The sequence below is a fragment of the Nelumbo nucifera genome, chromosome 3 (assembly GCF_055504915.1).
Source record: "Nelumbo nucifera cultivar China Antique chromosome 3, China Antique-T2T, whole genome shotgun sequence".
NCBI classification, from domain to species: domain Eukaryota; kingdom Viridiplantae; phylum Streptophyta; class Magnoliopsida; order Proteales; family Nelumbonaceae; genus Nelumbo; species Nelumbo nucifera.
The window spans coordinates 83,995,596-84,021,951 of NC_142651.1; the positions used below are offsets into that span (position 1 = coordinate 83,995,596).

At 38.9% G+C, this 26,356-nt stretch overlaps 2 protein-coding genes across 8 annotated transcripts; one reads left to right on the plus strand and one right to left on the minus strand.

The window, feature by feature from the left end:
- The first annotated feature begins 824 nt into the window (after positions 1-824).
- Positions 825-25,093, plus strand: LOC104585976 (receptor-like serine/threonine-protein kinase At1g78530). Of its 7 annotated transcripts, none has more exons than XM_010243041.3 (6): positions 825-1,055; positions 2,922-3,174; positions 3,276-3,614; positions 3,710-3,979; positions 4,083-4,216; positions 5,509-5,912. In XM_010243041.3, the coding sequence occupies exons 2-6, from the start codon at positions 3,039-3,041 to the stop codon at positions 5,707-5,709; spliced, it is 1,080 nt and encodes a 359-aa protein (XP_010241343.1). In that variant the 5' UTR covers positions 825-1,055; positions 2,922-3,038; the 3' UTR covers positions 5,710-5,912. The 7 variants fall into 7 exon arrangements, with proteins under 7 accessions (XP_010241343.1, XP_088757844.1, XP_088757839.1 ...); XM_088901718.1 differs by lacking the exons at positions 825-1,055; positions 5,509-5,912 and adding exons at positions 1,062-1,303; positions 24,954-25,093; XM_088901713.1 differs by lacking the exon at positions 825-1,055 and adding an exon at positions 1,062-1,303.
- Positions 16,007-26,112, minus strand: FAP3 (Chalcone-flavanone isomerase family protein). The gene is made up of 5 exons (XM_010243047.2): positions 25,821-26,112; positions 24,998-25,099; positions 17,096-17,251; positions 16,798-17,012; positions 16,007-16,372 (listed from the first exon to the last, which is right to left on the minus strand). The coding sequence occupies exons 1-5, from the start codon at positions 26,032-26,034 to the stop codon at positions 16,214-16,216; spliced, it is 846 nt and encodes a 281-aa protein (XP_010241349.1). The 5' UTR covers positions 26,035-26,112; the 3' UTR covers positions 16,007-16,213.
- Positions 26,113-26,356: the final 244 nt, after the last annotated feature.

Sequence of the window (26,356 nt, forward strand, 5' to 3'; positions counted from 1 at the left end):
TGGGTCATTATTTGTAGTCTAAACTCTTGACCCACTTTGAGACTGGGTTGGACTGTTGGGTTTACCAGCTGGTTTGTCCAAACCAAGCCAACAACCCAACATCCAAAATCCGGATGGGAGGTATCCCAACCCAATAGAGGAATGGATCCATATGATTCAAAGTATCGATACACCTGATACACAAAAAGTGCATATCTCTCATGGATTGAAATTGTTTCAGCTTTCCAGCTTTGAACCATGCCATCTCTAGAAAGGGTATTAACCGTAGAATATGGCATATTGGGGACCCTGAAAACTGATATTTATCTTATGATATGGTGTAATAGGTATCGATACTTTAAACCTTGAGTGGGTCTAATACGGATTACAAAAGTGGGTAACTGGATCAAACATATATGAGTTTACTTCATAAATATATCCTTGAAAATTGCAGCATTCCTTAAACCATCAACCATTCAAGCATTCAATGTCTTAGTATAAAAAGTTCACCAAAAAATTGTCTCAGTATAAATAGTCCAGAATTACCAAAAAAAATCTAACCCTTCAGTCCTCTTTTGATGAATATGGCAGGGTGTGGATTGGGGACTCTAGTCTAGAGTGGTACTGTTGGGCTGAACAACCAAGTTCCAAGATTTGCCGGTTCGACCAGGTGGTGGATGGTTGGCCCATGTTCCAAAGGAAAGATGAAACAAACGTGAAAGCAACAAGGATTCACACGGATTTTCCCAAAAAACCGGAGTGTCTGGTTGCTTTTGTATAACTATGGACAACACTCAGAAAACGAAATTCTTTTCTTTATTAGGTAAGATACATCAAATAATTTCACATGATTCCTGATGCGTCTGCCTTTGCATTTGGTTTGGTGTCGGTGTATCAAAGGTTCGATTTTCTTTTTGATAAGTAAGCAGGGGTTTGATACTTTCCACGCACAAACTCATGTAATTGTTAAAGACGTGTCTTCCTCAGATCACTGAGCTGAGGAGTGAAGTCCCCATCTTACGTGGGCAATGTCTTCAGCTTTCATGTGCTGCTCAGACCATTAAAACGTCAACAAAGTGAGCATAAATCATAGTTCATGGTTGGTTAATTAGTCGTACAGATAGCATCAAAATTCATAGGTTGTTTGTTCATTCTTGAGTAGTACTTGGCTGAAACTTTCTCCATGCGCTCATTCTCTTCTCTGTTCCCACCCTCCTATTGGATCTCACCTGGACTGGAGTCGGTACTCTTGAGAAGAAACTCATAGTTGGGTTTGTCTTATTGCTTTCTGGCAAGACATCCTTCTTGGGGTTAAAGAATGCAGGCAAGATGTTTGATTTCTCTCTAGCTGTTACTATTGTTTATAGTCTGGAATGCTGTTTTTTTTTTGGTTCTGGGTGTTGTTAAATTTCTCAGATACAAATAGAATTTGGTATGGAAATGGAGTTGGTCTCAATAGGCTGAAGTGCTATGGTGTTTCTACTATGACTGCTTCATCAAACAGCATGCCAGTTTTTTAATGGGTTGATGCTGTTTTGATGGTTATAGTATGACTTGTGAAAAAGAGCATCTCCTTGGATTGCTTAGTGTTTTTTCTGACAGTGTCTATCTTTCAACTTTTGTTTTAGCTTCCAAAGTTGTTGAATGGAGAGAGTCATCTTTATTAATTCTTGTTACTTATGAAACAACAGGAATTCATTTTGAAGCAGTAATCAGTTGATGCTGTTTTGATGGTTATAGTATGACTTGTGAAAAAGAGCATCTCCTTGGATTGCTTAGTGTTTTTTTCTGACAGTGTCCATCTTTCAACTTTTGTTTTAGCTTCCAAAGTTGTTGAATGGAGAGAGTCATCTTTATTAATTCTTGTTACTTATGAAACAACAGGAATTCATTTTGAAGCAGTAATCAGTTGATGCTGTTTTGATGGTTATAGTATGACTTGTGAAAAAGAGCATCTCCTTGGATTGCTTAGTGTTTTTTCTGACAGTGTCTATCTTTCAACTTTTGTTTTAGCTTCCAAAGTTGTTGAATGGAGAGAGTCGTCTTTATTAATTCTTGTTACTTATGAAACAACAGGAATTCATTTTGAAGCAGTAATCAGTTGATCCAATGACTCATTCCTGACTTATAAATAAGCTGTGGGTCGTTTGTTTCTTTATGTTTTTCATTACTGTATGGAATTCAGTTTAGTTGCCTCACCTTGATGGATCGCAGTTGATTATGCATGTTTCTGTAAGTAAACGCCATGATTTCGGTTTAGTTTTCCTTCCAAGGGCCTTGGAACCATGTCAAGTAACTGTTTTCACTTAAGCATTTTGAAAATTTGATTGGAATTCTGTTAGTGAATCTGTAATAAATAGACATATGGGTCTAACTTCCTAGGAAGACTAGAATGAAATGTTTCTGATAAACCAACTGATGGTGGCTCTGTTGGGTTCTCTGGCTGGTTGTAGCCGAGACTCGGGATCAAATCCTGCTACCACCAGGGTTGGGGGGTTATGGGGATGGGGATAGGCTACCCCTGGTTTTGTTGTAGCCCCATGAACCAAAAATAAAAAAAAAGAGAAAAAAATAGAAACAAAAAGAAATAAGAAAAGAGATATGCTTCCAATTCATAAAGGGGCAGGTAGAGAGTGGTATGGTGGAAAGGCAGAGATACAAGTGAAGTATTTCAGATTGACAACCTCCTCGGTTCTCACTCCATATAGACAGCATGCCCATTAAGTGTCATTATAATGTATAAATTTAAATGGAAAGATCATATTCTTCTCAGTTCCTGTCCCATTATAGTGTATTAAGCACTGAAAATCAGGACACTAGATAAATCATACTGATTAAAAAATATCCATAAACGATGCTGAAACTGGCTGGAATGCTGTCCGATTTCCTTGGAGAATTTGTTTCTTCTTTTATGTTTTAACCCAGTTCTGTCGATATTGCAGAGGGCATTGAGAAGTCAATAGCTCAGTGTGGATTAATTGATGCTGATGCATGCTTTTTCTATGTAACCATCTGGCATCCTCTGAATTCTCTACTTCCACAACATTCTGTAGAAATAAATGGGAAATGCTGGGGTCTTAGCATTCTACATCACAATATGTTGTGTGTCTTTTGTCATCTCTAAAATTATAATATCAGTCCTCCTTTACAAGCGATGGCAAAGGAAAAACATTGTTTTTCAAGATAGCATTTCAGGTAATACTCTTTACTTTATTGGAGTAACAATTAGTTAAATTTTTTGAACCAGCAGCTAAAAAAGGATGTGCAATTTCTAACACATCCAGACGTAATAACAGGTGGAAAGATGGTAATGTTCAGGTCTCCAAAGATGCAAGCACTTACTTCAAAAGCATTCTTAAAGAAGACAATGAGGTTGACTAACAAAGATATCATTGGATCTGGGGGCTATGGAACAGTGTACAGACTGATAATAAATGATTCATTGGCCTTTGCTGTAAAAAGGCTAAACAGGGGTAGTGCAGACCGTGACCGAGGATTTGAGAGGGAGCTGAAGGCAATGGGGGATATAAAGCATCGGAATATTGTCACTCTTCATGGATATTATAGTGCCCCTCAGTTTAATCTTCTTATATATGATCTAATGCCTAATGGAAGTTTGGATACATTGCTTCATGGTATAAAATTTATAGCTTTGTCTGCATAAATTTTAATCTGATCCTCTCTGTCATTGACTGGTTTCTGCTACTTCTTGGGTTTCTCCAACTTAAAGAAGATACTGTTGCAGGTACATCAGGTGACAAGAAACCTTTAGACTGGCCTTCAAGATACAAAATAGCTCTGGGTGCCGCAAGAGGCATTTCATACCTTCATCATGACTGTATTCCTCACATAATCCACAGAGATATTAAATCAAGTAATATATTGTTGGACCAAAACATGGAAGCTCGAGTATCTGATTTTGGATTGGCTACATTGATGGAACCAGATAATACTCATGTTTCAACATTTGTTGCTGGGACTTTCGGTTACTTAGCCCCTGGTACAGATAACATAACCAGACCCCAGGACTCATTTTCTCCCTGTCAGAGTGACAACATTTTTGTGAAAGTCCTGTTTAATGATGTATTAATGCTGTTTTGCAGAATATTTTGATACTGGGAAAGCAACAGCAAAAGGGGATGTTTACAGTTTTGGTGTTGTCTTGCTTGAGCTTCTTACTGGAAAAAGACCAATGGATGAAGCATTTCTTGAAGAAGGAACCAAACTAGTGACTTGGGTAAGTTCTCCTCCCAATTAAGTACAAGTGTACAATTCCAATTTCCAAGACTTGGCCTTGGTGCATCAGTGCATCTCAATTTACAATATCCTAGTTAAGTTTAAATGGAGTTTGTCTGCTCCAAGCTCCCTGGTTTAGCTGTCACTTCATTTTTATTGCTTTCATAAATATGAATAATAATGTAGAAATATGAAGAACGTATCATTTTTATTATTCCAAGTCATTTTTTATGCAGCATGTGTCATAAGTAATCTCCTCCTATGTTCTTCAATGGATACAATCAACCAATTAATCTTGTGTCTGTTCCATCTTTGATTTATTTTTTATTATCTCAAGAAGTCTGAAGTTCCCCCACTTAATTTTTCTGGTTTTGCACCTTTCTTCAGATGTTGGTTGCATGATTCTTTGTTAAGGATATGTCTAGCATTCTCTTAAATTTACAAGCATGAAAGTCGGCACCTTATTTAGAACAATACAACTAAGATTTCACCTATTTCAACCCACATTCATGGGACCATATAGAAACTCAGAAAAAAAAAAAGGTTTCAAAAAACACTTTTAATTTATAACTGATATTTCAGTATACATATATTTTATTCTTCCTTACTAATGTTTCATGTTTTCCTGTCCTGCTTTATAGTTGCAGCTACTTGGTTTCATAAGGAAAATTCTACTACATTATCTTCCTCATGCTGTAAATGCACAACAAAGCAAAGATTCATGGACATTTGCTTTCAGGTCTCCTGAAAATTCGACTCCATAGCCCCCTGTAATTTTCCTTGTTGCTTTCTCTCTGAGAGAATAGTCAGTTTGGTCATGAGTATACACTCATAATGCCATTAGCAGACCAACATGTTTCAGTTGTCCAACTGAATAATGTATTTACATCTTTTATTTGCAACTAATCCTCAAATCAGATTCATTCTATATATTAAACAAATAACATCAAGAAACCATATGAACTTGTATTCTCTTAAATTGTCTCAGTTATTTAGAATGTGAAAATTTAATTTTCATTTTTTTCATTGTCAAGTTAGATACAGTCAACTACCCTTAATAACACACACTTCCTTTCTATAGGTGACATTTAATTGTTAAATACATGATAAATTGTTCTAGTTGTATTCTCCATTAGGCAAGAATATTTTAGCTATACTAATTTCATGATGATACTTCAACTACTTCATATTGTGTCCTGAATTGGTTGACCCTTTTCATGCTACTAATTTCTCCCTGAACTTCATTTCATCATTCAAAGTATTTTAAGTATATTGAGCTGAGTGTTATGACAGGTGAAAGCAGTGATTTATGAGAAGAAGGAAGAGCATGTAATTGATAGTAACCTAGTGTGTTATCCAATGGATGAAGTTAACATTGTATTCCGTATCGCACTGATGTGTCTTGAGTCAGATCCCTCCAAGAGACCGACCATGAATGAGGTTGTCAAGATGCTTGAACAGATAAAGTCAGATAAACTTTTGCTGGATTGTTAATGTACTGTTAACTGTTCTTGTATTTTCCAAGTAAAAGGTACTAATAAGTCCTGCTGTTCACATAATCTTGAAGTTTTGTAGCCAAAATGTCCATTTTGGTCAGTCATTGTTGGCCAGGTATCTAACCACCAACTCAGTACCTAGATGAAAGTTCTAGTGATGTACAGTTTCCAGCATTTATGAAGAGATCTCCCTTTCATCAAGATCCATGAGGTTTTCGCTTCAATATGTTGGTCTTAGCACTATATTCCTTACATTGTTTCACTAAGGGAAAATAGACTAAGATGGTTCGGTCACGTGCATAGAAGACTATCAAGAGCACCTATAAGAAGTAATTTGTTGCATGTTAAAGGGGATATAAGGAATAGGGGTAGACCAAAAAGGAAATGGATAGAAGTAGTAATTTGTTTCATGTAGTGGACCCCATATAGTTGGAATAAGGATCAGATGATGATGATAATCATGATTCACTAAACTCTTTGGGTCCTTGCCTCCAATCAATGAAAGGAAAAAACACTAAAGCTGTGCTTGGTTAGAAGGAAAAAGTAGGGAAAAGAAGGGAAAGGCAAGGAAACCTATACAAGGTTTGTAAAGATTTCCCTACATTCCCCTTCCTTTCCCTACCTTTTCCTTCAAACCAAACATAGCCTAAAAGTTGTAGTTCTTGACCTTACATCTATTCTTTCTTCCTTTGTTTCTTTCCTTCTATATGGGTTTGAGTCGACAGATCAGAAGGCAATCTTTACAACACTCAGCTAAATTAAGGTTGCAAAATAAAGAATTATTCATTTAGTGACCCTCGGCTAAATGTAAAATATGAATCACAATTTCCTAGAGAGATCCTTGTGTAGAAGAACTATTATACTGGTTAATTTTTAATCATCAACTGAAGAACAGGTAAACATAGATACAGAGGTAGAAAATTTTAAATTTTATTAATGACAGGAGTTGATATTTTCATAAAATTGGAGATCAAATCAATATACAGATAGCCAATAAAGACAGTTGTGTAAGATTTCTCAATTTGCAGAAGTGTATGGAAGAGATAGATGATACATTAAACAAAAAAGAGCTTTAGGGATAATTCAACAACCTTCATTATAATAAAAGGATAAGGTCTAGCATTGATCTGTAATGATATAACTATAAACCTATTGTCCATCCAAACTGCCAAAACAACAGTAAAATCCATTAAATCTTCATACTGCATAAATTGGCCCCATTTCATTTAGGGGTTTTGGGTTCACTACATGTAAGTAACTTTTTTTACAAATATCTACTGATCAACAGTAGAAAAGTAAAAGAGTACATTTTTTATTGATGATGAGTAACTTGTCTGATAAATTATCTTTTGATTACATACCATAAACCAAATGCCACCTTAAAGTCTAATATGTTTCCCTAGCTCTTATCCTTGACTTTTGTAGAGAACATTGATGTGGGCCCCACTGCAGTGGTCCCCACTGTGTTCGTAGGACAGCAGTGTAGTTATTTGTTTCAGTTATAGTAGTGTCAGTTTGAGTTAGTTTGTTAATTCAGTTATTATTTATTTCAGCTTTTATTTACTTTATTTATTATGTAAGTACCAAGGGCAGATGTGTCCTTTCCATTATGTACTAAACATAACCTATAATTATTAAGAGAGTGGCGGCAGCAGATCTGTTAGAATCTGTCCCTCCTTTCAACAACTTGTGTTCTCTTGTTTCTCTTCTATTCTCTCTCCTTTCTCTCACTTTTCTTCTGTTTTGCAAACCTAAAACCTATTAGGATTCAAGACTGATTACAGTCTTGATCTTCTACTTGGTATCAGAGCCTATCTAGGGCTTTTCATGTGTGTCTAGTCCAGCCGACCACATGAGGACTAGCTAGGGCTGGAAGCTTTGAAGAAGTTTTCGGTGGCTGAATCTTGGAGATTACCAGGAGAGGTTCGCAGCAGTTGAAGACTTGCCGCGGCTTGCAGAGAGTTGGTAATCAGGAAGAGGCAGCGAAAGTTAGGGTTCAGGTAACCCTAGAAGACAGTAAACTGAAGTACACAAGTAAGTTTTTTTTTACTGAGTTTCAGAGACTGCAATCAGTCGAGATAGGTTGGACCTATCTACAAAGAGGGGCCGAACTGTGTTCAAGTTTGTTTCTAGGGTTTGGCTTGCCAAACTGTGTTTAAGTTTGTTTCTAGGGTTTGACTGTTGGGCCGAACCCCCCTCTTCAAAGGTGATTAGTTTTTAGGGTTTCATATTGCCCTACGACAAGTCCCACTTGTACGGACTGCTTGGAGAGTGAAGCTGAGCACTTACTTCAGACCTACAGTTGAAACCCTAATTTTGCTCTCGCAACAGTGGACCCCATAGTAGTGATTTCAGAAAATAGCATCTCAGATTGATAGGCTGCCTTCTACTGTGCATGCCGATTGATTTCAGATCAGATTTGAGTTGATTCCTTGCATATACTGTGATAGGCGATTGATTTCAGATCAGATTTGGGTTGGTTTCAGATCGGATCAGATCAGATCAGATTTGTGTTGGTTTCGGATCAGATTTCAGACTTGCTTGTTTGACTCTGTTTTCTGGTATAGTGGCTCTAACAGTTTGTAGCCACTGAATCTTGATCAAAGATGGAGTTTAAGGGTTAGGGAGAAAGTAGTTTTGGAAACCACAGTTATGGTAGTGTATCTGAAACCGGGTTTCAGATTACAACTATGAGATTTGATGGGTCAAATTATTTGGAGTGGGCTCAATCAGCCATGATGGCTATTGGAGGAAGGGGAAAACTGGGTTACCTCTTGGGAGATGTGAAAGAACCTTCCAAGGAGGACCCAACATACACCAAGTGGGTTCAAGAGAACTATTTGGTTATGGCATGGCTGTGTAATTCTATGCAGCCACATATCAGCCGAAATTACTTGTGGGCAAAGACAGCCAAAGAGATAATGGGATGTTGTGAAAGAAACCTATTCCCAACCCCTTAATGTTGCCAGAGCCTATGAATTGAAGTGTGAGGTGAACAGCCTTAAACAAGGAGAGAAGCCAGTTTCTGTCTACTTCTCTACCTTGAAATCCTTGTGGCATGAGATTGACCATCTAGAGACCCTTGAGTGGGAGAGTCCCAAAGATGCACAGACTCACAGAAAGCAAGTCGAGACGAATAGGGTATTTGAGTTTCTAGCTGGTTTGAATTCAGAATATGACATTGTGCGACAACAGATATTGACAAGAGATAGTGTGACCCTTTCTCAAGCATACTCCCTGGTGCATAGTGAAGAGACCAGGAGGAAAGTCATGATGCAACCTTAGCCCTCTTTCCCAGCCTTGACAGCTATTAAACCTAAGCCAGGGGGTGACTCAGAAAGGGACCGGAAGAAGGAAGATAAACGGGATCTGGTATGTGAACATTGCAAGAAACCCAAGCACACAAAAGATACTTGTTGAAAGCTACATCCTCACTTGGTCCCAGCAAAACTAAGAACTAAGAAGGGTAATGCTCATATGGCAGTGAACACTGATTCAACATCCTCATCAGGCACATCCTTAGAGACTTTAGCTGCTGTTCGGGCTGCCCTCATACAGTTGGAAAAGGAAGTTGGGAGTTCAGCTCAGCCATCTCAGTCACCATCAGCTCCTGCCACATCTGCATTTGCACATTCAGGTACTCGAGCCTCAGCTTACCATGCTTCAGCTCCAGGTAATACTGATCACTGCTGGGTAATAGATTCAGGTGCATCTGACCATATGACTAGCTTGCCATCTTTGTTCACTTCTTATCACTTGTCCTCTGGCCGAGATAGAGTATCCATTGTTGATAGCTCTCTTGTTCCCATTTCGGGCAAGGGGGACATCAAGCTATCGGATACTATCTCTTTATCTTCTGTCTTGCATGTTCCTAAGCTTGATACTAACCTGCTTTCAGTTAGTAGTATTACCAAACACATGAACTGTTCAGTAACCTTTTTCCCTGACCGATGTGTTTTTCAGGATTTGGAGACGAGGAAGGTGATTGGGACTGGCCGTGAGACGAACGGGATCTATCTGCTTGGAGAGAGTTCTCGTCGGGAGGAGTCAGTGGATAAGAAGTCTTTTGTTTCCCAATCTGTGAGTTTGGTTATGCTTTAGCATAACCGATTAGGTCATTTGTCTTTTAAGTCTTTGAAGAGTTTGTTTCCTGCTTTATTTGAGTCTGTTGAGTTATCAAAGTTGAGGTGTGAGAGTTGTGAGTTTGCCAAACATTGTAGAACCTCTTATTCTTTAAGTAATAAAAGGAGTAATTCCTCTTTTGATATTGTGCATACTGATGTTTGGGGGCCATACCATATCTCTTCTATGGGTGGGTACAGATATTTTCTACTGTTTGTTGATGACCATACCCGTTTTTCTTGGGTCTATCTTATGTGTTCTCGGGATGAGGTTCCTGCTCTGACCCAAAACTTCCATCAGATGGTTCTCACTCAGTTTGGGACCAAAATCAAAGTCCTTAGATCTGATAATGCAAAGGAATACTTTGCTCACCCATTGACCTCCTACCTTCTTAGCCATGGAATTATTCACCAGAGCACTTGCCCTTATACACCATAGCAGAACGGCATTGCCGAAAGGAAGAATAGGCATATCTTGGAGGTAGCTAGAAGCATTATGTTTACCTCCAATGTACCTATTCGCTTTTGGGGTGATGCTATCCTCACGACAATTTATCTCATTAATCGAGTTCCTTCCCGGGTCCTTGATATGAGAACTCCCTTTTCCTTTCTATACCCAGACGAGGAGTTGTTCATTGTTCTCCTTAAAACCTTTGGTTATACCTGTTTCGTTCAGCTTCTCGGGCCTCATCATTCCAAGTTTGAACCTAAGGCCTCAAAATGCATTTTCCTTGGTTATGCACAAACTCAAAAGAGTTATTGCTGCTATGATCCGGTTTCAGGGAAACGGTTTGTCTCCATGGATGTCACCTTCTTTGAGGAGACACCCTATTATCCTAGGGTTTCTCCTCAGGGGGAGAGCAGTGAGAGTGGAAGTGGGGCTGGTAGAAGTGGGGCTGTTCCTTTACCTATTCCACTGGGTAATGAAGGTTGTAGTGGTGAGGGTGATCAGAGGGAGACGGAGTTGAGAGTCTATCACAGGTGATGCAGGCAGGTTGATCCTAGTCTTCGGCAGTCCCGACCAGCTCCAGTTCCTTCTGCGGCTCCAGATCCAGAGCCTACTGAGATACCTCTCACTATTGCCACTTCCCCTCCTGTGGATGACCTTGATCTCCCTATTGCCATTCGCAAAGGGAAACGACATTGCACCACTTCTACAGCTCACAGCATCTCACAGTTCTTATCCTATGATCGTTTGTCACCATCTTACCGGTCCTATCTCACTTCCATTGCCGATGTCCCTATTCCAAGAACAGTGCAAGAAGCCTTATCAGTTCCATAATGGAAAGATGCAATGTAAGTCGAAATGGATGCCCTGTTGAAGAATAATACTTGGGCACTAGTTGACCCGCCAAAAGGAAAGAAACCGGTGGGATGCAGATGGGTGTTCACTGTGAAGCATAATGCTAATGGCTCTATTGAAAGGTACAAAGCCCGGCTGGTTGCAAAGGGGTTCACTCAGACTTATGGTATAGACTACTTGGAGACCTTTGCCCCAATAGCCAAGATGACCACCATCCGAGTTCTGTTATCCCTTGCAGCAAATCATTCTTGGCCCCTGTTTCAGATGGATGTTTAAAATGCCTTTCTGAATAAAGACTTACAAGAAGAGGTTTACATGCAGTTGCCTCCTGGATTCTATGATACAGAGACAGGTAAGAAGGTTTGTCGACTGAACAAGGCATTGTGTGGTTTGAAGCAGTCACCTAGAGCCTGGTTTGATAGGTTCAGATTAGCCCTTGGAAGGTTTGGTAATGTACAGGCCCAGTCAGATCATACACTATTCATCAAGAGGGTGGAGTCCTCTCTGACACTACTAGCAGTATATGTTGATGATATTGTGGTGACAGGAAATGACAGTCATGAGATTGAGTCCCTCAAACAACTCCTTCATCAAGAGTTTGAGGTGAAAGATTTTGGTGCACTACGGTACTTTTTGGGTATTGAGGTTGCTAGATCCAAGCAGGGGATTTTTATCTCTCAGAGAAAATATGTTCTAGATCTATTGGCGGAAACTGGAAAGTTGGGTGTTAAGCCGGCTGATACACCCACCGAACAAAATCACAAGATTAGTGCAGAGGGTGGGGAGCCTCTTGAAGACAAAGTTATGTTCCAATGGTTGGTTGGAAAGCTTCTATATCTCTGCCTCACTCAGCCGGATATCAGCTATGCAGTTAGTGTTGTTAGCCAGTACATGCACTCCCCTAGAACTTCTCATCTTCTTGCGACAGAGAGAATATTAGCAATACTTGAAGAGATGCCTGGGTAGAGGTATATTGCTCAAGAACAATAATCACATGAGGGTGGAAGTCTATACAGATGCCGATTGGGCTGGAAGTGTTGATGACAGAAGGTCTACCTCTGGATATTGTGCCCTGGTGGGAGGTAACCTTGTCTCTTAGAGGAGTAAGAAGCAGAGTGTTGTTTCCCGCTCCAGTGCTGAAGCGGAATATAGGTCAATGGCTAATGGAGTGGCTGAAATCTTATGGCTGAGGTCACTACTTGAAGAGTTGGGTATTGACTATGAAAAGCCCTTAATGTTGTATTGTGATAATCAGGCAGTTATTAATATAGCCCACAACCCAGTGCAACATGACAGAACTAAACATATCGAAGTTGATCGACATTTTGTGCGAGAAAGGGTCACATCACAAGAAGTGTGTCTTCCGTACATCACATCTAATATGCAACTCGCAGATATCCTCACCAAGGCTATACCAAGGAAGAAGTTAGAGACAGACTTATCCAAGTTGAGAATGATAGATATCTACTCCCAACTTGAGGGGGAGTGTAGAGAACACTGATGTGGGCCCCACTGCAGTGGTCCCCACTGTGTTCATAGGACAGCAGTGTAGTTATTTGTTTCAGTTATAGTAGTGTCAGTTTGAGTCAGTTTGTTAATTCAGTTGTTATTTATTTCAGCTTTTATTTACTTTATTTATTATGTAAGTACCAAGGGCAGATGTGTCCTTTTCATTATGTACTAAACATAACCTATAAATATTAAGAGAGTGGCGGCGGCAGATCTGTTAGAATCTGTCCCTCCTTTCAACAACTTGTGTTCTCTTGTTTCTCTTCTATTCTCTCTCCTTTCTCTCACTTTTCTTCTGTTTTGCAAACCTAAAACCTATTAGGATTCAAGACTGATTACAGTCTTGATCTTCTACTACTTTTAATGATGGAAATCACATATGATCTCCACAATTCAGTACAACATAAAGAGAGAACTTTGCGGTCTTTTACCATTTTCCACGTTTAGAGAAAGCTAGTGCAACTTTTAATATCCCTGAAGGTCAAACACTTTTACCAAAAAAAAGGTAAACACTTTGCTTGTGGGCCTGTTTGGCATTTGTTTTGAACAGCATTGAAGGCATTATACATTCAGCCCATATACTAGGTTTCAATTTGTTCATGTGTGGGATTTAAGCTCAGTGGATTTAACATAACCTATGGGTTTTTAGAAATGAAATATGTGATAAAAATGGAATAAGAAATTAGCATAATATTAAAATTGGAGAAAGGAACATACTACAGCAACCCGGAAAAGTTCTTCAATTCTTTCTTTTCAGTCTCAACCAAAACCTTTGATCAAAGTTACAGTAGCCTCCTTGCATTTCTAATCTTTCCTTGTTACCAACATACTATAATATCAAATAACAATAAACCATTATATTTTGTCCTTGCCCCCTTGCAATTTACAATAACTAACCAATAACAGAAAGGAACCAGCTAACAAATAGCAGAAATGAAAATAAGCACTTATAGTTTTTTTTATTGGAAATGGTAACTTTCATTCATTAATTCATAATGATAAACAGTTACAGTGCTGCCCAAAAAAACTCAGCCCTGGTTGACCCTTATTTAGCTAAGCCATCAGCCAGACCATTAGTGATATTCTTACCCAATTAAATTTTACATTAATCTCCCTTTCCAACCTCCATATTTCTCTCCTTGCTTGTCTATAGGTCCATACCCCTAAACTGCCTTCATGCATCCATCCAATTACCAATTTCAAATCCCCTTCTGCTTCAATCTGGTTGAGGCCCAATTGATTTGCCAATCTCAATCCTTGAAGGAGGGGCTATCACCTCCGCTCTTAATGAATCTCCCACCCCTGTCGGCCCCAAAAGGAGGGCTAAGAATCTTCCTTCTGTGTCCCGTAGGACTCCTCATATCCCAGATGACCCCAGGTTTCCAAGTGATCTCCCATTCAAAGTTTAGCTTAATTATTTGCTGTGTAGAGGGTGCGCATTCTTCTTGTACCAAAGACTTGTACCTTGAAGAATTTGCTACTATGTTTCAGCCCTTAATTATATTATCAACCAAAAAACTCCTTAAATATATCATTGACTTTAACCCAATGTGCTACCTTAATGGTAATGTTGTCAATCGATTCTTTCTTAGAATTTTCTTTCCCTTGAAAAATCCAGTTGTTCCTTTCTTCCCAAATCACCCATAATACTTGCTCCTACAGCTCTCCATAGAAATCTTCCCCTTTTCTTTGGTTATCTATAGTAGTTTGCTTCAAAGAGCCCTTCCACATCAGCAGGAGGGGCCCACCTACAGACAAAGAGAGACCAAAACCACTTCTAAATATAGAGACAAAAGTGCAAGAGATTAGTAGGTGTTCAACAGACTCACCAGAACCAAAGTAGAGGATGCAAATATGAGATAGGCACCAATTTGGCCTTCTTTATTGAAGCACATCACAAGTGTTGATCATTTTGTGAGCCACTTCCCAACAAAAAGCCCTCACTTTTGGAGGCATTGGACTGCACCAAACCTATTTGGCTGGAAAAGACCCTGCCAAAACCTGAGAAATGCAACAGTACACTGAAAAACGAAGAGCAAGAAAAAGAACAGGGGAAATCAACCAAATTCTACTATCCTCACAAGAGTTGTCAAAAAAGACCAAGTTCAGAAGAGAAAAAAGATCATCAATTTCCTCCATTTCAGACTCTCTTACCCCCTCCTTAACCCCAAATCCCAAGAATTCCCATTACCTCTAATATCAGAAATTGCTTTCCTTTTACTCAAAGATACGGAGTAAATGGACGGGAATCTGTCCTTGAGAGCCAAATCCCCAAGCCACACATCTGCCTAGGAAAGGACTTTATTACCATAAGGTCCAGAACAAACATAATACCTGAAAATAAGCACTTAATATCATAAATAACCTAAGTCTCAATATTAACATCCAACTTCAGGAGGAACCTCCTGCTATAAGAGCACACATGGATCATCTTCCATGCCCTAGCCCAGACCTTCCATTAAACTTTTACAGCTTATTCAGTAACAATAGAAGCTATTGTTATTGAAACAACTAGTCCCAACAAGCCTCCTTCCCAATAGTAACTACCTACCTTCATTTACCATAATATCCTAGAACCTCTCTTCTACATTGACTACTCTACTGACCTTGTTATCTGTCTCCACCATCATAGTTCACCATGCATAATTGGCCTATAACATTGAGGATTAAAATCAAAGTTGGAATAAATAAGTGTTTTAGGTATGGGCCAAAAAGAAGTAGCTTTAGAGGTTAATTGAGGGTATCAAATAGATTATAGAACGACCTATTGAAGCTGCCAGGCAGAGCCAAGTTAGTTACTAGAAACTTTAGGGTGGGGACAATATATGAATGGATTGGTTTTACAGAGTTTAAGTTTCTATAAAATAGAAATTAAGATAAATATTCATTCAGAATTTATAATACAAAAATTAAGGTCAGGTCATGGAACAATATACCACTTCAAAGTAGATGAAGGGTCTGATGGAATCACATCGACAAAGAAGACCCTCCTCCAATTAGACATTACATGATGGCTTAACATCAATGCTACCATAAAAGGGTCAGTCTGTTGTTCGTAGAATTCTTAGTTGCCATGGGCATCACATAACAGAGCTCCCATGCACTTGGAGAGAGGGGGTCCATACACAGTAAGTTGATGGTTCCAGTACTTAAGCACTTTTAATTGTAACTACTTAACTAACTAAAACTCAGTCAATGGTTAATACTTCCTAACAAAAAAAAAAGAAAGAAATCTCACAGAACAACAAAGTTATTGATTGAAACCTCATAACTGAAGATCCACCAAGGAAAAATAATACAAAACAAAAATTCGAACAAAAAAGGTCTACCTGTTTCTGCATTGCCATCCAATAGTCACCTGCTATTGCAAATATTGGCATATTATCCCTTTATTTTTAATGCACCATATATGCTTAGTAATAGTTGAGAGATGTCTTACACTCTTCTTCTCTGAACAAATTCTATGGTATAAATGTGGAAGGGAAAAAACTGAGTAAACTCAAGGCCAAAGAAACAGATGAACTAACTAGTCCTTTGGACAACAAAAGTAAACCAACTTGCAGTGACATCTATTTCAGAACCTTTGCTAACCCATTGGAGACTGAGGCTTTCAGGGAAGGAGATACTGGAGTATTTCCAAGGAAAACATCAAAAAGGGCCAATGTGACATTTGTTGATTCAATTGTAGCATCCACATTAGAAGGCATTCCATCAGATGAGACACAAACCTGCATATAACAGTACATACATCTCTTATCAAGTAGTAAATGAACACCATGAAAACAGAAAAAAAGGGGGGAAAACATCTAAACAACCAATTTTTCTATGAACATAACAGGGTAGTTAGTCAATACAGATCACAACTTCCAAGGAAATGAATTTCCTGGAGGTTAATGCCAGCATCTGCAGTGATGAAACTACTTGATGATAAAGTAGGTAACTAGGTATGTTCCAGTTAAGTGATACAAATAACATTAATGTTTGATAGTTGTCCATATACATGCATGAGGACACCCATATATGTAATAATGCATGTCTATGCATTTATAGTCATTCAAATGTAGAAGCATGGTTATTTATCAAAAAAAAAAAAAATGTAGAAGCATGGTTTCATGCATGTGATCTTGTTGTCATCTACCCAAGATACACTTACTTGCATTTTAGATGGACCCAGCCAAGTCAAGAAAATAAAAGTTCCTTTCTTAAGAGGACGCCCTTGAAAGATGTCTCGGAATTTGGAAAGTGCTGATTCATCAACCAGAGTGGGTTCTTTGATTCTTGGTGTGATAGCTTCATCTAATGCACCCCAAAAGGTCTTACCATCAACATCTCTCACCAGTACTATTTGTAATGATTTCTCCAATGAAGCTGCAGGATAAAGATTATATTGATAACACTCTGATGGAATTACTGTTATTTTCAAGGAAGTATCAAAGTTATATCACTGTTACCTTGAAACATTGAGTGAAACAATGATGAATCCTGTTGAATCTCAGCAGCCGATCGTCCTTTCCAAGCATTTAATGTTCCTATAATCAACGGATTTGCATATAGCCCTGCAGCATAAACTTTGACTCCAACAATTGCAAAAACCTTTTCTCGATATCCTGCAATCATGCCCATCCAAGAACACAGATGGGAGAGCATATTAAGATAAAATTACCCAATGTTGATCCTGAATATATGAGATCTTGGGAGGGGCCAGCTAGATATAGACCTAACCTTTGGCATTTTATTACACAAAAGAAATAGTATTAAGATGCACACAACAAATATGGAACAGAACTAGCAACTGCAAATCAGTTTCAAATGTGTACATGGTTGATAGCATGACGCTGGTAATCAAGCCAGTCTGCTATGGCTACCTTAATCATGATGGCATGTTGACTAGCAGCTATAGGATCTAAAACCTTTGAATTATCTCCACTAGAAGTCTCAAATAGTTAGTGGTAACAGAACAAGGATGAGGTTCAGATTAAAATCAAAGGAGGTGACTTGGTTAGTGATGTGGTAGTTTTGTTAGAGTGATTCAAAAGTTTAGTAAGGTTAAATTGTTCTTTAAGACCTTTTGTCTTTTGCACTTAATTGCACGTGCCCACACTTGTATTTTCATACCCACGCAAACTCTATTTTGAGTTTTAGCCAAATCTCAAACTTCCCTCCACTTGTTTCTCCTAGTGTTTTGTTTGAATCCCACATAGGATAATTACAAGAAAGTTTTGAACTTATTACTAGGAGTTGGCCTTTGCCTTATGGGGACCCAAATGGGGTGTGTCTATATACATTCTCTTGGCTTGGATGGTGCTTGGGAATCCTTTATCACGCATGTGCTGAGCCGAGATGGGTCGGGTGTCAAGTGTCGGGTGTGGGTGTGGCTTATCTGCCCGCATATCTACCTTACTGTCTCTTAATGGTGTCTCTCAAAAGAGTTGCCACCTTTCTCACTTGGGATAATGGGTCTATTTATACCCATGCTCGAGTGAGCCACTGCACTCAATCATTCTCGCATCACACATTTAGACTCATAGCTGAGTTGAAGATTGTTGCCGTTCATGTGACTTAGTATTTTGAGTGCATGGTTATTGAGCTCCCTTCAAGGCTGTTGAATCCTAGAGCAAAACACCAGTCTTCCTATACTGCACCAGACTTGATCCAGAGGAGGCAAAATTCTACTTAAGGACAGTGTTTAAACACACTTCAGCCGATAAGTCCTCTAATTCCTGCATTTATTATTTTCCCTTTTGCACTTCACAGTAGCATCCATTTTTTTTATCAATAACATAATCAATTTATTAATGGACAATAATAATACAACAATCTGGGAAGAGGATAGGAGGCTTAACTCTCCCAAAAAAGAGAAAAGAAAAGAAAATTACAATACAGACCAAAACATCTGCTCCCTTCCTGCCCCTTGTTTCACCAACGTATCTGCAAAAGCATTTGTGTCCTCTTCACCCATTGAAACTGAACCTCCAACCCTCTAGTTATCCATTTAGCCTCCCTTCTATCATTTGCATATTTCCACAGTCCATTGTCCTTCTGTAACCAGCTTAAAGTCTCCTTCCACAATTAGTCTATAAATACTCAGGTCCTTTGTCTTCCTTAAACCTTCCATTAAGGCACATACCTCAGCTCTTAGAGAGTCACCATTCCCAATGGAGCCTGAAAACAAAGCAATCACCTTACCATTCTCATCTCTGAACACCCCACCAACACCTGAGGGCTCAGGATTACCTTCACTACTGCCATTAAAATTTAATTTTACACACCCTGGGCCTGATGGAGTCCAAAAGGAAGAGGCAACTGAAGAGAAAGGAGCTGAACTTTCCACTTCCATCTAGCTATTTAGAAACGTAGCCGTAGAGACATCAGCAAACATATCCAGAGACTTCAGCCAATGCACCACCCTAACCATTATTACCTCAATGATACCTTCTTTTCTCCTTTCCTTATCAGAAAAGGTCCTGGAGTTCCTTTCTTCCCATATAGTCCAGCAAATGGCAGCCCTCACACACCTCCACATAACCCCACCCCTTTTCTTAGGCCATCTAAGGAAAGAAGTGGCAAACAAGCTTTGTATATCTAGAGGAGGGGTCCACTTACAAACAAATAAAGAAATAAACCATTCCCATATATCAGAAACAAAAGGACATGAAATTAGTAAGTGGTAGGAGCTTTCACCGTTAGCCTTGCAGAGGGTGCACCAATTTGGGGATAAGCACCAGTTTGGCCTTTTCTTTTGGAGTAAATCACATGTGTTACATCTTTCCAGGGATGCCTTCCAACAGAAAGCTCCAATCCTTGGAGGGATCGGTTCACCCCAAATTTCCTTGACTAGGAAAAACTGAATTGAATTCTTGGTTTGTTGTACCAAGGACTTAAAGAAAGAAGCACAAGAGTAAACCCTACAAGGGGACAAAGTCCAAATTTTACTATCCCTTTTTGATGGGTCCAAAACCACCCCAAATCCCAATCATACCCAAAATTTGACTCAGAAGGAACCAAAAAAATCAAACACACACTTCCCTTTGAAACGGGAGAGGGAGAATAAAGAGGAAAATTGGTCTTTCAGAGGTACATCCCCCACCCACAAATGCTCCCAAAATTTAACCCAACTCCCAGAACAAAGATCATACCTGATGTATTGCAGAAAAGAAGGAAGAATGGCATGTATGGATTTCCAAGGAGAGGCCATGTTAGTCCTTGCCACAATCCCAGAGTCCCAGCCATCATCTGCCTATTCACGGTAGCATCCAATTGCACACACAACAAGTGGATGTTCTTTAGAAGGTAGTAGAATACCAAGAGATAGAGCCTAAGAAATGAGTAGAGAGGGGTAGGGTGATCCTAGTTCAAGTTAACAAAAACAGATGGGGGAGATTTATCAAGGTAAGTCATTGGGAAGAAACAGATAGACTATGCAGCATTTGCATACCAAAAGAAACCAACAAAAGCATATGGAAGACTTTACTTTACACTTTCGTGTTTTTTCCCAACAAGGTATGCCACAGAACTTCAGCTCCTCCACCGGAGTCCTTTCCACTTTTGGAGAAAAAAGAGCAAAGTGGTGGTGACTCTGACATATCTCTATTATCCATTAGACCAGCCCTTTTAGAAAACGGAAAACAGCTTTTGTTTGCACTAAACAAGAAGACTTGAACTGGAGAGAAGTGGAGTTAGGGCTTTTAATTCAAACAAAGCAATGGGTTTTGCTCCTTCAAAAAAGTTGGTTATGGTTTGGTTGAAATTGAAAAATGTGTTCATCTTCAAAAAAATGAGTTTTGGTTTCTCATTAGTGGTTGATGGTGAATGCAAAACCAACTTGTTTGAATTTTGATGGATGAATAGTTTGAGATCTTTCATTCCATTTGTAGATAGAGGAGATGTTTGAGCTAATTGGGAGTCTCGGTGGTGGTCTTGTGGAAGTAGATGCCAAAACGAAAAGCCTTCAAGAGCTAGGCTTCGATTAAGGATAGGGATGGGTCGAATATCAATGGGGCAAGTTCGGGGAGGGTTTTGTAAATTCTAGACCCTACCCACCTCCCCAAACCTCCCAACCTATACCCGCCTCAAAACCCACAGCGGGTTCGATTTTGAGAATCCAAACCCTTCCCACACATGAAAATGCAAAACCCTCCCCGCATTTAAGGGTAGCGTGGATTGGTGTTAGAACATGCATCTAATTTCCTATTATTTCTTGTTATATATAAGTAATAAATAAGTAAAATAACATGAACAAACAACAAAATTTCCAATTATTTGATAAAGACATAAAAAAATATGAATATCAATTTCCCTTCACATAAAATTCAAAATATTATTAAATGCAACACCTGATACATAAAATTCATATGCTTTCCAACAATATGCAGGTCAGGGAGGTTTGGGTTGGGTTTAGCCTAATACCCTACCCTACCTGCACCCATCAGGTAGTAAATGCGGAGGAGCAGAATGGGAATTTGGATAGTGAAGGCAGAAGTAGAAGGAAGGTTCTCAGGAAAGAATGGGAAAAGGTGATTAGGAGGGAGGAGGTTTATTGGTGTCAAAGATCTAGATTAAAGTGGTTGAAGCCTTGAAGGAGGGAGATAGTAATTAACCAAAGAGAAGTGGAGGACCAAAGGGAGATAGCAGAGGTTATAACAAACTTCCTTAAGGAGTTGTATACAAAGAACGGTAGCAAAAATTTTTCTTTGAGCAGCTAGAAAGGCTCTATTCTATCAAAGGAAAAGAACATTTTGTTAGAAAGAGACTTTCATGAGCAGGAAACGAAGGAGGTTGTTTTTAGTATGGATGGAGACAGGGCATTTGGACTAGATAGATTTCCCTTGCTTTTCTATCAAATCTGTTGGGAAACAATCAAATCAGATTTATTGGAAGTGTCCAAAGATTTTCTTCAATTCAGCCATTGTAAATAAAGGCAGTAATTTGACTTTTATCACCTTAATTCCAAAGAAAGAGGGTGTTTTGGAAGTCAAGGATTTTAGGCCAATTAGCCTAGTAGGAAGAATTTATAAAATTTTGGCTAAAGTTTTGGTGGGTAGGTTGAGGAAAGCGACAAGGGACTTAATTTCCAAAAACCAATTTGCCTTTGTCAAAGGAAGGCAGACCATAGATAGAATTCTATTGGCCAATGAATGTGTCGAAGATAGAAGACAAAGAGTAAATCAGGAGTGGTGATTAAATTGGATTTGGAGAAAGCTTATGATAAAGTTTATTGGGAGTGCTTACTAAAATTATTGGATTGAAGAAGATTTGGAAGAAGATGGGTAAGATGAATGAAAGGTTGTATTAGCTATGCTTGATTCTCAGCAATGCTAAATGGAGAGCCTAAAGGTTACTTACGGGCCAGCAAGGGTCCTAGGCAAGGCTGCCCCCTTCCCCATTCCTTTTCACTTTGGTAGATAATGTCCTAATCTACTTTATTGAGAAGGAAAAGTCTTAACTTGTTGAGAGGTTCTGAAGTTGGAAGGGAAACCAATCCTGTATCTCATTTTCTTTTGTTGATGACACCATTTTATTCCTAGAGTCTGAGTTGGAAAGTATCAACACTTTAACCAAAGTAATCAGTTGCTTTGAGATGGTCACGGGTCTCCAAGTAAATTTTTCCAAGAGTGGCACTACAGAAATAAATTGAAGTGAAAACTCAGTGAATAGTGTTAAGGAGGTGCTAGGTTGCAAAGTAGAAATTTTCCTATTTCTTATTTGGGGATGCCCCTTGGAGGAAATCTGAGAAGCCTTTGCTTTTGGGAACCAATGGTGGAGAAATGTTAAAAAAAAAGGTTGCCACTTGGAAGAAAAGTTCTCTCTCAAAAAGAGGAAGGCTTACTTTAATCAAGACCTCTCTAGATAATTTACCTATTTATTTTCTTTTGGTCTTCCAAATCCTAGTAAAGGTCAAACAAAATTGAAAAACTCCAATGGCATTTCTTATGGGATGGGGGTGGAGATAAGAAAAACTACCTAGTCAGTTGGGATCAAGTGTTCAAACCAAAGGAAGCTAGGGGTCTTGGTTTAGGACACTAAGGAGAGGAATGTAACTCTTTTAGGGAAATGGTTGTGGCAATATCCTCTTTGAACTTCTGTCATCAGCAGCAAATATGGAAAGGATTTCAATGGTTGGGATAGAAAGGTTAACTTGAATCAAGTGTAAACAGAAACCCTTGAAAAGATATATCTTCTGTCTACACTGCTTTTATTTCTTCTATTAGATACAAAGTAGGAAATGGGGATAAAATCAAATTCTCGACTTGGTGGGGAGAAAACACTTTAGCCAACTCCTACCCCCATTTATTTAACCTTTCCCCAACCCTAGATGCCACTATTGTCTCTTGTTTCCTTGCTTCCCAACCTGATATAGCTTGGAGCCTAAGTTTAATAAGACCTTTAAGGGATGCAGAGACAGCTAAACTTGCAGATTTTCTGTATTCCTTAAGAGAGGTCTATCTGTCCCCCTTAATCTCAGACCAAAGAATCCGGAAGCATCACCTACCGGTAAGTTCACAAAGTCTTCCTTTAGGACCATAGTGTTGGAAGTCTCTAAATCTAGGTTCCCCTTCAAGAAGATTTGGATCTCCCACATCCCTCCTAGAGTCTCTTTTTTTTTGCGTGGAGGCTTGTTTGAAAAAGATAAACACTTGCAATTAGCTACAGAAGAAAAACAAAGGTAGGAAGTGCATCTTCCCCCATGTCTGCATTCTTTGTCTCAGCAATGGTGAAACAGCTGAGCACCTCCTTTTACCTTGTTCAGAAACAAGGAACATTTGGGTCTATTTCTTAAACCTTGTTTGATACAGTTGGGTCACTCCTGAATACATTGAAGACTTCCTTCAGCAATGGCAAGGAAGAAGACTACGAAAGGGGGGCAAAGTTTACTGGTGCAAAGTGGTTCAAGCAGTCATGTGTGGGGTGTGGGAAGAAAGAAACAACCGGATTTTTGACAATAAAGCTAGATCTATGGGTGATTTGATCCTTCACATTTCCTACTTGTGCAATCTGTGGGTGTTGAACTCAGAGGTGTTTAAAGGTTATTTATCTTTGAATGGTCTTCAGCAAAGTGTGGTGGAAAACTTGTTTTCTTCTCCCATTTCTCTAAAAGTAACAAGCATTCCTCTTTCAAGTGAAAAGGAAGAGGTGACCCTGAACTTTGATGGAAGTGCCCTTAGAAATCCTGGAGTAGCAGGCATAGGAGGTCTGTTTAAGAGAAGGGATGGAAATCTGTGGTGGGCTTTAGTGGATAAATTAGGATTGCAGACTCAACAATGGTAAAGTTACTAGCTGTACTAACTGAACTGCGTATTGCACGAGAGCAAGGTCGGTCTTCACTACTCATTAAAGGTAATTCTAGTAATACTATAAAGTGGATTGGAGAGAAGGAAGGTGGACCATGGAGGCTGGCGCATTACCTGGATGAGGCAAGAGATTTACTGGATTCTTTGAATGTTACATTGTTGCATTTCTTCTATTTTTTGTGTATGTGATTCAAATGTTTTATGACAAATCAAACTAAAAAAAATGTATATCTAGACATACGGTATGGATATAGAAGAATGATATAAGCATAATATATGGATACCTATACTTATATCGTGCCAAGAGTTCAAGGAAACAAAGCTGTATCCCTGTTTCCCATAATAAATATCCATGTTTGGGTCTCATAGGGTGCAAGTGGTTTGTATTTGAATCATGGTTGTCGGATTCACCACCTTCCAGTGGATGCGCACAACTACTTAGTTCTACTCCCAAGTCCCGAATAACTCGGAATAAATTCAAACTTGGGAAGTTTAAAAAAAAAAAAAAAACTTTAATCTACTTTCTATAATCAAGTGCCTAGTTTTGGTCTTTCTTATTCACATATTCTACATACCAAATTTCATGAATCTAGAAATTTGACCTTCAATATCTTCAATGGATTAAACTCACAAATTGAACATTTAATGTTCAATCAAGTATGATCAAACGACGCAAATAATAAGTCAAACATGAAGTGGCTCAGATTGTGAACTTCACAACTACCATTAGAGACCTTCAAATCCCCAAAATGCATTGAAGATTAATCTGAATATGCTGTAACAGTGCATAGGAAGTTGAGCTGCTCTCATCAAGGTACTCAAGCTGAAACTTAAGTCATTTATGGAACTAAACTGAATCATTTAACCTTAGTCAGTCAAGCAATTTTATCGTCCCTAAACAAATGCATGTATGCCCTCAAAATTGTCATAGTTCGTCTTTCTTTATGCACATTAAGAGCTATTTCGCAACTTAACATTGACGAAAAATACACAAACTTATGACGTTTGCTTACATTTGCAGTTAATGGCTATTTTAAGATGAGGGCCAAAAGTAAAGCAAGTTACCTGTCCCAAGCAAAGCCAACTCACTAGAGCAACCAGGCAGGCTTAGTGACGTCTGAAATTTCACATTGGTTGCAGGTTCCGCAGCATATTCTGCACTTTCAACTGCAATCAAGGGCTCACAAAGCAAGAAACGTTATAACATATCTATGATGGACAATTAAATAAGTTTTTCAAAGCATGCAGGATTCCATGGCAAATTTGAATAGATGTACCTCCAGCATGGAATCCATGAATGTTTCATACTGATGCCCCATATGAGCAGGATGACATCCACATGTAGACCCAGACAAAGCATGGGTGGCATAATACATGTTTGGGCCTCTTTTACAAAGCCAATCTTCAACTAAACAACAATTTGGTAAATGATAAAACTTGGAGAAAAATTATACTGATTAATTATATCCCTAATTTCTGTGGATTTACTTCTTAATCCTAGCAAAACAAAAAACATATAAATCTGCCTGCATGTTCTAGCATTCATGCGAAATGCTTAACATATCCTTCATGTTCTCTACCACACTTTCAAGAAACACACATAAACCGAGCAAGACCCACGATCCCATGCTCTGCATTGTCATATAAAGAAGACCTTCCGGCCAAAATTGACTGAAATTCTTATATCACAACCCTATTGCAGAAATCAATTGAATCACGTCATTTTCCGGCATTTCGGATGCCCAATGGCGTGATCCATATAAGAACCTAGTCGTGGTCATCACTGAACCGAATCTAGTCTAATAGGAGATCCAGCATTCCAAATAAGAACATAATCCTGGCCATCACTGAAGCAATTCAAAGCTGAGCGATATAGACAGCATTTTACCTGAAAAAACTTTGACAGTGAAATGAGACCTGAATCTGGTGCGCTTGAGCGCCACAGCAGCAGGTACTGTTGATAAAAAGAGAGAGAGATTTCTTGAATGAATATGCTTCTGATTGAACAATTGATTTGGTTGTCTTCCTCTAGAACTGGAGATTTCGTGGTTGGAGATGATCGATGATGACGGCAGAGAAGAAGTGGAAATTGCTCCAACCATTTCTCTCTCTCTCTCTCTCTCTAGTCTCAACTCTCTTTCTAAGTTTCTAACTATGCTAGATTACTGATTGTTTCCTTATCCAGCCGATGTCCTGACAGTTGATGTCGAGCCAACTGTCATCTTCAAGTGTAGAGCAATGCTAAGCGTAATCTTTTTCTTGTCGTACAGCTCACAAGTGTATCACGGTCCACACATATAGAATATTGTGAGTTTATTGGGCCATCTGTCTGCCAAGGTGGATAGATCTCCTGGAACTGGAAGCAAAAAACACTACGAACATCTAAGCAGCCGCACATTGGAACATGTCAGATACTGTACGTCA